Source organism: Saimiri boliviensis, chromosome 21 (assembly GCF_048565385.1).
Source record: "Saimiri boliviensis isolate mSaiBol1 chromosome 21, mSaiBol1.pri, whole genome shotgun sequence".
Lineage (NCBI taxonomy): Eukaryota > Metazoa > Chordata > Mammalia > Primates > Cebidae > Saimiri > Saimiri boliviensis.
In genome coordinates, this window is record NC_133469.1 from 28225250 (window position 1) to 28237748 (window position 12499).

A 12499-nucleotide genomic window follows, 5' to 3' on the forward strand; every position below is an offset into this window, starting at 1 on the left:
TATAGAGAGACTGAAGCCAGACCTTTCTCCTGTATCTCTTCACCCCCAGGCTTGCTTGGCATAAGAAATAACTTTTAACTGTGTATTACCTATATGTACGTCATACATATGTATATGTATTTTTTAGTGTGCATATTATACATATAGCATAAGCATTTTACATAGATAACTAAATACTATACTTATATATGAGTATGTCCTTATTAAGGCAATTTGCAAAATTACCTATTCCTGCTCTAATAGATGAAGATTTAGCTCACTCTTACTGTCTCCGTAGCCTTCCCTTCCTTCACCTCTCAAAAGAGTTGAAATGCTATTTGGGGTTCCTCTTTTGCTGGCCTCTGTAGCTTTCAATCCTGTGCTTAACCCAGTTGTACCTTTTCCCAACTAGAAACAGTATCTGAGTCAAGGATTTCAACATTCCCGTCTTTCATTGTCTTCTTCTCTCTCATGATCTTTCATGCGAATTTTTATTTTTACAGTATCAATATGATACTGCTTACTTCCTATTCTGTGACCGTAATCAATCTCCGTGCTTTGCATATAGGTTGATTTCAATAGCTGCCAATGAAGAAGGGGTATTTACACTGTCACGTGGAATCACAAATGTTCATTTCATGGTTTCTACTTAGCTTGTAATAAACTTTAAGTTACGTAGTTATGTATATACATATGTAACATGTATATATATAAGAGATAAACATATATCTTTCTCTCAAAAAAGCACATTGTGGACTTTGTTTCTCCCTGATATTTCGGGAGGACGCAGCCTGCTGCTGCACTGGGAAAAAGGTGCTCTATTTCTGCTAATTGGCATCTTATCACCCAGCACTTCCCTTTGCAGCCTCCTGGTATGAACCTGCCACTCACTCGACTCCCTGCCTCCTGCTATATTTAGGCCAGACATAGAATTCTAAATAAATAATAATCTTCCCCCAGAACTTTGAAGCTCCGGCTTTATCGTGGACCAGCGGACAGTCTGTGCGGGCCATGGAGCTAGGTTCCCACTCGTGATGGCAGGCGTGGAGCGTCCCCTGTGCTCGGGGACTCGCGTGCTTCAGCTTCGAGAGCACCCTTCCTTTCTTTATTTGCCATTCCTCCTTCCCTGCTTCCCACAGAACTCTTTTTTTTTGAGACGGAGTTTCGCTCTTGTTACCCAGGCTGGAGTGCAATGGCGCGATCTCGGCTCACCGCAACCTCCGCCTCCCGGGTTCAGGCAATTCTCCTGCCTCAGCCTCCTGAGTAGCTGGGATTACAGGCACGCGCCACCATGCCCAGCTAATTTTTTGTATTTTTAGTAGAGATGGGGTTTCACCATGTTGACCAGGATGGTCTCGATCTCTTGACCTCGTGATCCACCCGCCTCGGCCTCCCAAAGTGCTGGGATTACAGGCTTGAGCTACCGCGCCCGGCAGAACTCTTACTAGCTGGATGCTGGCGTCCCTTTCCAGACGTGGGCCTCTGCGCTCCTGATCTCTGATATTATCTGCATCTTTGCTTTATTTGTTCTACTGGCCAGTGGTATATGTTTTCAACCCTTTTTAAATTTCCTTTTTAAAATCTTTAGCAGGTTTAATTTCTTAAAAGTAGAACTTTTCAGGGCTTTCTTATTCCATGTTAGAATAAACACCTTGCTGCACGTGTTCTGGAGGTGGGTGCGGGGGAAGGAAGTGTGGTGGGTATGGGTGTGCCTGTGTGTGCAGGTGTGCTGCTCAGAGCCACAGGGTCCATGCCCAGAGCTCCAGTCCTGTGTCTCACACACTGTGGTGTGCTGGACCTCGGCACACTGGCTCCGTCCTCAGGGTGGTAGCTTTGCCCTGCTTTGCCAACAGTCACTGTCCCCGTGTCAACACCCCCTCTTGTCTCCTGATAGCCCTCCCTCTCTCTCTCACATGGTGGATTTTTTTTTTTTAATGTTTATTTTTACTTGCATTTTTATTTTTTTGCGATGGAGTCTCACTCTGTTGCCCAGCCTGGAATGCAGTGGTGCCATCTGCTCAGCTCACTGCAACCTCCACCTCCTGTGTTCAAGTGATTCTCCTGCCTCAGCTTCCTGAGTAGCTGGGACTACAGGTGCTTGCTACCACACTCAGCGAATTTTTGTATTTTTAGTAGAGACGGGGTTTTGCCATATTGGCCAGAACTGGTCTCAAACTCCTGACCTCAAGTGATCTGCCCACCTTGGCCTTCCAAAGTGCAGAGATTACAGGCATGAGCCACCATGTCCATCCTATTTTGGTCTTTTAAAAAGAGACAGTGTCTCACTCTGTCACCCTGGCTGGAGTGCAATGGCACAATCATAGCTCGCTGCAGCCGCAAACTCCTGGGCTCAAGTAATACTTTGGCCTCAGCCTCCTGAGTAGTTGGGACCACAGGCCCATAGCACACACCTGGCTAACATTTTTTTTTTTTTTTTTTAATAGAGAAGGGGTCTTGCTATGCTGCCCAGATGGGTCTTGAATTCCTGGCCTCAAGTGATCTTCCCCTCTTGGCCCCCAAAGAGCTAGGATTACAGGCATGAGCCACCATGCCTGGTTCCTGTGGTGGGTTTGTATCTCCATATTCCTTTCCCGCCATTCCAGTGGTTGCTGAGAAGGTGTGGAGATGCACGCTTGCACCCAGTCACAGGCTTGAACCAGAAGCATTCTTTCCGGGGCCTTTCTAATTGCTTGGATAGATGCAAGTAAACTCCTTACTTAGCTTACCACATTTAATGTGTGGACAATGATGGGCACAAAATGGAACCCAATAAGAAAATCAACCGAAGTGTTTCCAGTAAAAATGCACAAGGATCCGCTCTGACTCGGATCCCATTCCTTCATTCAGTGTCTGTTTTCTGGGCACACACCGATGCCACCCCGTGAAGTGGCAGAGGCAGTGCTTATGATAGGGATGGCCCCTGCTGCCTTGGAGCTCCTGCTGTGGGAAAGCCACGGTGTAGAAACATCAAGTCAGATGGGTCCAGATGGTGGGAAGTGCCCGTGTGGAGGGCGGGGCCTGGGGAGGAGCGCTCCAGGCGGAAGGGTCAGCAAGGGAGGACTTCCAGGTAGAATCAGCAAAGCCAGGTCTCCTAGGCACTGGGTTTGGTAATAAATGCAAAGCCAAACTTTGCAGAGTTTTGAGCAGAGGAGTGGTGAGTTCATGGAAGAAGATGATTTGGGTGCTGTAGGAAGCGGGGTGGGGCTGCAGGTGGGCAGGACTAGAGGTCAAAGGAGAAGGCATTAGAGCAGCTCAGGCGGGGGGGTGCCAGTGTCCTGGCGCTTCAGTGTTTCTGGCAGGGCGTCTGTCATCCCTTCCCTGCACACAAATGCCAGGAGCACCCTGAGCAGAAACAGCAGCCCCAAGTGAGAGTCTCGGGAGGATGGGAGGTGGTAGGAAGTAGTCAGGTCTGGGACTGGGCGAGGGGTGGCTGTGCAGCGTGAGGGACGGGAAGCATCCAGGACCATCCTGGCTGGCCCGTGCGGGAGCTATGCTGAGAGGGCTGTGTCAGCCCCACCTGCATACTCTGAGTGGGCTGTGGCGTAGGAGTGGCCTGAGCAAGGGTGAGGGTCGATGCTTGGGGTACAGATTTGGGAGTCCTATAAAGGCACTCCAGCTCCTGGGCAGGGAGAGACGCCCCAGGGACTGACTACAGAAGGGCCCCAAGAACCAGCCCTGAGCTCTTTGACAAGATGTAGAGAAAGAGAAAGTGAGTGGCACGTGCTGGGGGTGCCGCTGTCCCACGCAGGCTTTTCCTTGCAGTGTGCAACTTTTTTTGTTGTTTCTGGAGACATATCCTCACTCTGTCATCCAAGATGGAGTGCAATGGTGCGATCTTGGCTCATTGCAACCTCCGCCTCCCGGGTTCAAGCAGTTCTTCTGCCTGAGCCTCCCAAGTAGCTGGGACTACAGGTGCACGCCACCATGATCAGCGTTTTTTTTTTTTTTTTTTTTGGTATTTTAGTAGAGACGGGGTTTCACTGTGTTACCCAGGCTGATCTTGAACTCCTGAGCTCAGGTAGTCCACCTGCCTTGGCCTCCCAAAGTGCTAAGATTACAGGCATGAGCCACCATGCCCAGCCAACTTTCGCTCTGGGTACTTCGAGTTTTAATCATGACCTTAGAGAAAACTTGTTTGTTCGATTTATAAAGCGTTTCGGTATACATTGTATTATTAGATCTCTAGTTTGCTTCTGAGTAAATGTGGTGCTTGACATTCCTGTCATTTTCCCATGATATTATCTATTGTGATGTGTAGATATTTGCCATAATTTCTTTAATGTGTAGATATCCAATTTAATTCTTATTTCAGTTATGTTCTCGTGAGTATAGAATTATTGTATGTGTGCATGCATGTGTGTATATATGTGAAAATTTCTAGGTTATCTTAAACTGTAATAACGGTCCCAAATAAATGATCATATGGGATCATATTCCCAGGCGCTGCATGCAGTATTCTAAACATCATAGCATTCCTCATGTTGCTTTGAAGGAAGCATATTTATTTGCTTTCTTAAAAAAACAAAAAAAAAACAAAAAAAAACTGGAAATACCTGTTCCCCTGTATTGTTAACAGCAGATAGTTTGCACGGTATTTCTTCTATTTCCAAATGCATACTTACCACTGTTACGACTTTCTCCTCCAGCTCACAGGAAGTAAAAGAACACATCTTTTTCAAAGGTATTGACTGGCAGCATGTCTACTTACAAAAGGTACTCACCCCTCTGGGACTCGGCCCTGGGGACCGCCACCCTTCCACGCTCGTCTCTGTCTCCGTCTCTGGCTACCCCAGCATCCTGTGTCCCCAGTGCTCTGTCACCCAAGAGTTACCATGTAGCCCATTCCCTTTGAGGCACCTTTTCACTCTTCATTTCCCTAATATAAACATTTTGAAAATATCTCCCATATCAGCTAATAGAAGGTAAAATGGAGCTATTGTCTAGCTAATTCAAATGCACCTATAATTGAGCCTTATTTTAGTGTGTGCTCGTATTCTCGAATTCTTATCTCATTATGTGACTGTTTTTACATAGCTCTCCATAAAATGTACACGAAACTTCTTCCATAAACTCATGTCTGTTTTCTGGCCCCGTACTACACAATTTAAGAATTAGCATGATTTTATATCAGCGTAATTTCCTTCCCTTATTTTAAGCTTCATTATATTTGCATTGATACAGGAAACACCCCAAATTCAATTTTTAGAAAAATGTTGATGATCAACCTTAGGGTTTTTTTTTTTTTTTTTTTTTTTGCGTGAACTCAGGCTGCAGAGAAACAATGATTTTCTGTAGTAAAGAGAGACTCATCTGTTAGTCCTGCCGAGTTAGGTTTTGACCTCCGGTTCAGTTAACATTCACATTGAGGTGTTTGTAGTTCTGGCCTGCTCCCTGTTGTGGCTTCAGCAACCTGAAGGTGTTGTTGCGTCCTCTGAGAGAATGTGCTTTCCTAAGCTGAGCTGGACTGATAATGCAGGCCTGAGATTTTGTTATATTTGAAAATATTTAAGCCTTCGGCCATGAGTCCTAAAATCCTGGGCCTCCCTTCGGAGCTATTCAGCGCAAAGGCTTTTATACGAAATACAAAATGTGATTTGTTACAATCTTGAATGAAAAGCCACACAGTGTGTCTGAGCGCAGTGGCTCACGCCTGTAATCCCAGAGCTTTGGGAGACCAAGACGGGTGGATCACGAGGTCAGGAGTTTGAGACCAGCCTGGCCAACATGGCAAAACCCCGTCTCTACAAAAAATACAAAAATTAGTCGGGCGTGGTGGCACGCACCTATAGCCCCAGCTACTCGGGAGGCTGAGGCAGGAGAATCGCTTAAACCGGGGAGGCAGAGGGTGCAGTGAGCCAAGATCGCACCACTGCACTCCAGCCTGGGCGGCAGAGCGAGACTCGGTCAAAGAGATTTTAAAGAGAAAAAGAAACGCGTGACAGTGTAGCATGCTGATACCTTGCACTGTGCTGTCTTTGTAGAATGTTAGGTCGGGACGGGGCCGTAAAGGTCATCTGATAAATGCACTATTCTTGTTGGCGTCTTCCAGTACCCCCCACCCTTGATTCCTCCCCGGGGCGAAGTCAATGCTGCTGATGCCTTTGATATTGGCTCATTTGATGAAGAGGATACCAAAGGCATTAAGGTACACATGCGATCGTTGTTTTCTTTCTTTTATTTTTGGATGGGGGGATTTCTGGTGGAAATCAAACTTAGTGGTTGTGTTAATATTGGACTGTTGGTGGTATTTAACTTATAAATGAATATCAACATATTTGAAGAATGCGTAAGTTAAGGATCTAAATTACAGGCTTTGAAGGCTTTCTTCAGACCACTGTAATAATTTTATTTTTGATGAACTGCATGGTAAACTGTTTATTGATTTGGAATGTGTGCGATTGAAATAAAACTTGAATTGTACGTGAAGCAGGAAAAACAAAGTATGTCTGTGTGGTATCAGACATACTTCGCTAGCGCAAAAGAGCCAGCTGTCTCAATTCTAAGTTTTTAGATCTCCCCATGTTAGGACAAAAGAGCAAACAGCGTGAATCATTTTGCATTTGTCAATCAAAGGTGAAATAATCCTTGTTTTTTAATACAATCCTCTGCGTTTTTCATACTTTCGTTCGTGTCGCTATTCCCCCAAGTAGAGACAAGACATAATTAGAGATGGTGAGTCATGAGAGAAGATCATCCTGTCTAAGATGCTGGGTCCAAGCGTATCACTACATCAAGCTCTCACCTACCCCCATGCTGGCGGCTTGCCCCTGGCTCTCCCCACTGCTCCCGGGCCGTCCCGGTTCCTTCTCAGCTGCCCCCATTTACACCCTCCTGATGTAAGCCCTCCTCGCTTTCCCTACCAAGGAGCCTCCTTTTCCAGAAGGCTGCAGCACTATTAAAACGCACACCTCTCAGGTGTGAATAAGGGTGACAAATAAAATGCAAGGGCCTGAGAGGAGCTATAATTAGAGACACGTGGGACTGGCACCAACTAGGCTATGGGGCAGAAAAGGCAGAAGATGTGAGGATTGAGGGGAAGGAGAGCAGCCATCGGGAGCAGCATGTAGAGGCCAAGTGTAACTGGGGAACCCAGTGGCAGCCGGCCAGGGCTAGCGGCCCCAGGAGACGAGGGGCTGGGTCAGGATGGTGATCGGGGTGTTCACGGGGCCAGCTTCACAGGTGCTGGAGGTTAGGTGAAGGCCACGTGCAGAGGGCCCAGACCACAGGGCTGTGAGGATTGCTGACCAACTGCGAGACACCCTTCTGTGGTCTGGAGCAGCGGCTGGGGTCAGCATCGAGACTGATGCCTAGACCCGTGCACCGCCAGGCATCGTCTGCAGTTGATACCATTGATGTGGGGTATGTGAGCATGCGACAGCGCTTTGGGGAACAGCCCACTTACAAAGGTATTTAAAGAATGTGCTGCTGTCACAATGGAATGTTTTCACCTGCTGTACTACTATCTATCAGAGTACTAAAAATAAAACTACTATTACGTGGGCACCCATGAACATTTTTTGATGTTAAAAAGAGATTATCATACTTAAAAGTGTGGTAAACCAAGATCCAGGCTTTGGAGTCAGACAGACTGGGCTGGGATCTGCCGTCAGTGGAGTGAATGTGGGCCATTCTGTAACCTCTCAGGTCTTGGTTTGCTCACCTGTAAAGTGGGCGATTTCATTGCCAAGCTTTCTCTAAGGATCAGTGAGGTGGCCTGCTGAAGGCTACAGGCATATCGTCAATGCTTAACACACTAGTAGCTTCTACTATGATGTGTTGGTTCTTCCTGAGCAAGAAGTCAGATCTGGTAGGGAATCAGCTGTAAACAAGAAGCCCAGGTCTCGCCCCGGTGATGGCTGAGTCTAGCAGGAGGGCAGAGGACTGCATTTTAAGAAACGATCTTGTAAAAACAGCCCAAATAACACATTTCCTTTAAAAGGGTGGGGGGGCACCTCAATCATGTAAACATAAGTTGTCTTCTTCTTTAAAAAAATATCATTTTCATCAATGTGGGCTCAGTTCGTAAAGATCAAGGCTTTCCGAAATTATAGGCAGTAGAACCATTCGTCTATAAAACAGAGCAGGCCGTTTCAGAATAGCCACCTGGGCAAGGAGTGTGCTTTGACTCTTCGCCAGACTGTTCAGAACCTGTCCCTGTGTGCCTGATCGCAGGTGCTCATCAGGCTTTGGGGTCTTCAACACCCCATCTCACACACACGCACGTACCTCCAGTCCCATTCAGAGCAATCGAGGGGTTCAGTTATGGGCTCAGACTGAATGTCTGAAGAAAACAGAAAGTGGAAAGGCTCGACAGGGCAAGGTGACCTCAAAATCAATAGATCATTATAATAGATCAGACTGGATGGAGCGGGCCCCAGATTGGGATGTGGGATGCAGCTGCTTCTGCTGGTCTGTTATTTGCTAAGGGAGGGTGTGCAAGGGCCTTCGCCTCCTTGGGCTTTCTTGCCCTTCTCAGTATTTTGCCTGTTATGATACCCACCCCTGCTTATCTCTCAAAGAGTGAGCAAATCAAGTCTCTAAGGAGGTCTGTGCTTCTAAGGCAAGCATGTTTTTATCAGAAAGACTGCCAGTATTTCTGCCGTAAAAATGTAGCTGAGATGCATAAAACCATTTTCTTTGCTCATATTCAAAGTGCAGCCTTACCTAGAGGGCAGAGTGAAGAATTTTGAGTAATGATTTGGAGGAAAAATGCTCCCATTAAGTGTAATTTTTGTCACAGCAACTCTTTTTTTTTTTTTTTTTTTTAAAGACAGAGTCTTGCTCTGTCGCCAGGCTGGAGTGCAGTGGCGCAATCTCGGCTCCCTGCAACCTCCGCCTCCTGGGTTCAAGCGATTCTTCCGCCTCAGCCTCCCGAGTAGCTGGGACCACAGGTGTGTGCCACCACTCCCAGCTAATTTTTGTATTTTTAGAAGAGACGGGGTTTCAACATGTTGGCCAGGATGGTCTCGATCTCTTGACCTCGTGATCCGCCTACCTCGGCCTCCCAAAGTGCTGGGATTACAGGCGTGAGCCACCGCACCCAGCCCTACAGCAACTCTTAAAGGCTCCATTGCCTAAACTCCCCATGTATCTCGAGTTTTCTTATACATGAATATGACGTTAAACTTTAAGTAGTTGGAAGGTTCATGGAATTCATAGGAAGCTCAGCCTTATTTACCTTTGGTTTTTCTGACTTTTCAGATTAATTGAAGGTTGGTTCAAAAGCCCTCTTGGCTTCTTTCTTAGGTAACTGTTTCCAAAACTATAGAAACAGTTTCCCCACTTACAGAAACAAAATATCCTTACCATAATTGAAATTTTAGTTTATCGTCAGTCTTTTCCTACTTGAAGTAAAACCCTGTCTGTGAGTTTTCATTGGCAAACATGTCATGAGGATAGTATAGAAGGTCGTGCTGACCGTAGCTGATCTGGGGCTGAAACTGACGTGGTGATGGTTCTGTTTGTGGATGATGATTGCTTGAGTTGTCATTAGCAGAGATTTACGACAACTAATAACCTGCCTCCAAATGATCACTGCTGCCATCTTCCTATATATAGTTTTATGATAGTGTCACTGTGAATGTGGCACCATGGACTCTTACCTTTGTAAGTATATTAATCGGAAATATCTTGACTTCTTAAAATAATCAGCTGCTTGATTGCGACCAAGAACTCTACAAGAACTTCCCTCTGGTCATCTCCGAACGCTGGCAGCAAGAGGTCACGGAAACCGTTTATGAAGCAGTAAATGCAGACGCGGATAAAATTGAGGCCAGAAAGAGGGCTAAAAATAAGCAGCTTGGCCACGAAGAAGGTAACGGAGCGAACGTGTCTCAATACATTTCTCAGGCAGTGCGTTTTCAGAATTTCTGGCAAAGCCGAAAAAGTATTTGGGTCGTAAGGTATTTTCCAGTCGAGAAGAAAGCAGTGCCGTAGATGGTTTCAGTTTGCTCTGGCTTGGAAACGCTCAGCCGGGTTATTTCAGAGTCTTCAGTCGGCATGCAAAGGAGTCTATGGAGACAGGCGGCCAGGTTTCTTTAGAATGCCCTTTTATCTGGGAGCGCGTGGGGACTAGTTCAGAGGTTTTTTCTTGCACATCGAGTATGGCAGCGTCAGGAGTGGGGCTGGTGTCACTGGCGTGTGCCCTGTGCAGTCATCTGGGCATCTGACTCAGTTTAGGGCCGTGTTGTCACCACCTTGGAGCCCTTAGTCATTTTTGAACAAGGGACCTGCAGTTTCATTTTGCACTGGGGGCTGAGAAGTATGTAGCCGGTCCTGGCGAGGATCCTGTCACTTGTTAAGAGAGGTAAATATCTCCCATTCAGGTACTAACCAGGCCTCTCTATTCTCCAATTCTCATCATACATAACGAAAAGAGTTTGGAAACTAACTTCTGCCCTCCCAGAGCGATCCATGGACATCATGGATTGATCAGCATATTGCGAAGCAGCCATTTACCATGTGGGCAGAGAGAGCTGCGGAACCTTCTGATCTCTAGACCCCCAGTGCACGTGCATTTAAAACAAAAACCATGACTTCTGTAATGTGCTATATTTATAGAAACCTCCTTTTCCCAAAAAGTATGTCGTTCTTTTTTCAGAGAATAATGCTGCTATGACATTTTGTTTCAGAGCCTGTTTAACTCCTAGTTATTTTGTATTCCTCAGATTACGCTCTGGGGAAGGACTGCATTATGCACGGGTACATGCTGAAACTGGGAAACCCATTTCTGACTCAGTGGCAGCGGCGCTATTTTTACCTCTTTCCAAATAGACTTGAATGGAGAGGAGAGGGAGAGTCCCGGGTAAGTCTAAGGCAGTCTCGCCCGGCATGTCTCCCAGTACGTACAATGGCATATGCTGATTTCATGTTGCTTTCATGTTTTATAAAATATCCTCCAAAACTCCGTGGATCTGTTGTACTGGTACACATGAGATGGTAGTGTGCATGCTTTAACTTCTTTTAAACTTTCGAGTCAACTCGTTAAGTCAAGGGGGAACTTCGTAATATCTGAAAATAGAACATGCTTTTTGGTGAGGTCAGAAGCACCGTATCATCAGATGGATTTGAAGAAGGCTGGAGAGCAGGTAGGTGGATCTAAAAAGAAAAGACAAGCTGGACTTTGAAGTCACACAGACGCGTTCGGATCCGCTGCTGGGTGTCTCTGGGGCTCTGAGCACATCACATTGACTCTCTCAGCCTCCGCTGTCTCCTCTGTGAAATGAGGGAATGAGAATCCTAATAACAGCAGTCAGCCCTCCATAGCTGCAGCTCCTCGTCCTGGGCTGCAAGCAATCAAGGAGAGAAAATATTTGGGGAAAAAAGTAAAATATAACAATACAGCGAGAAAAAGAAATACAAATAAAAAACAATACAGTCCAACAACTATTTACATAGCATTTACGTTAGAGGTGACTTAAAAGTATACAGGGGGATGTGTGAAGGTTATATGCAAATACGATACCATGTTATGGCAGCAACTTGAGCATCTGTGGATTTTGGTATTCTCAGGGAGTTCCTGGAACCAGTCCCCCATGGATGTCAAGGGATGACTGTACTGTAATCTTTGCATGTTTATCTGAGGTCAAGTGCTGGAAAAAACAAACAAACAAACAAAAATACTCCGTTTGTTTGGAACCTTTGAGCCTCCAACCCTTATTTTATAAAGAGGAAAGCAGGCTTAGAGGGGAAAGTCTGCCACCTCAAAACACAACTGGACAGTTAGGAGGTGGGAGGGTGACTCAGACCAGGTCTCCCTGTACCCTGAGTCTCTCCATTGTACAGCTTCTCCTAGTTGGCGCAAATAAAATGTCCCAGGCCATGACACTTGGCACAGAGGTGAGGTCACCAGAAGATACTCCCTGTGTGTTCACCTTGTTGGGAATTGGTTGGTGGCTCCTACGATAGCAAGATATGGCTGCCCTCTAAGATCCTTTCCAGAACTAATGTTTACAAACAAGATAGAAAGAAATTTCCAATCCACACGGTACCTTTCAGCAAACCAGGCAGCATTTATTAAGCGCCTATTGTGTGAGGAGCCCAAGGCTTGTCCCCAAGGAAGGAGCCAATCCTGGCAGAAGGCATCTTTTCTGTTTTAGGTGGGGAGCTTGATGAGTCATTGTAGGCAGGGTAATGGTCCTACACATTCAGAGCATTGTTTATGTGTTGGAATACCGCCCATTGGTTCTCCAGGGATCAGAAGTATGGACAACAGGGCACCTAGATCTTATGGATTTGGCTTTGGGCTGTATTTTTACAGTTTACTATCAGCACAGTTTTCATTCAATTACAAATGATTACAATTGCATATCACTCCATTTCTTTGAAAAGAAACAAGATCTTCCCACCATCACTCCTGCCATAGAAGTTATTTTTGAAAAATTAGAATCTAGGATCTTAGTTCCAATTAGTAAGATTCTTTTGGGGGCCCTGAATTGTAACTCAGGGCTGAGAAGCATCACAGTAGCTCCCCAAAGCTCAGCATATTTCCAGGTGATGAATGCTACCCACTGGCATGTCG

General features: G+C 46.0%; 1 protein-coding gene across 4 annotated transcripts in view; it reads left to right on the forward strand.

Moving 5' to 3' along the window:
• Window positions 1-12499, forward strand: part of GRK3 (G protein-coupled receptor kinase 3) — a 144195-nt gene that overhangs the window by 122550 nt on the left and 9146 nt on the right. For all 4 annotated transcript variants that reach the window (XM_074390769.1, XM_039462500.2, XM_074390771.1 and 1 more), the window contains 4 exons: window positions 4626-4692; window positions 6029-6124; window positions 9631-9793; window positions 10647-10783. In XM_074390769.1, coding sequence (XP_074246870.1) covers window positions 4626-4692; window positions 6029-6124; window positions 9631-9793; window positions 10647-10783 — 463 coding nt within the window. The remainder of the gene's footprint in view (window positions 1-4625; window positions 4693-6028; window positions 6125-9630; window positions 9794-10646; window positions 10784-12499) is intronic.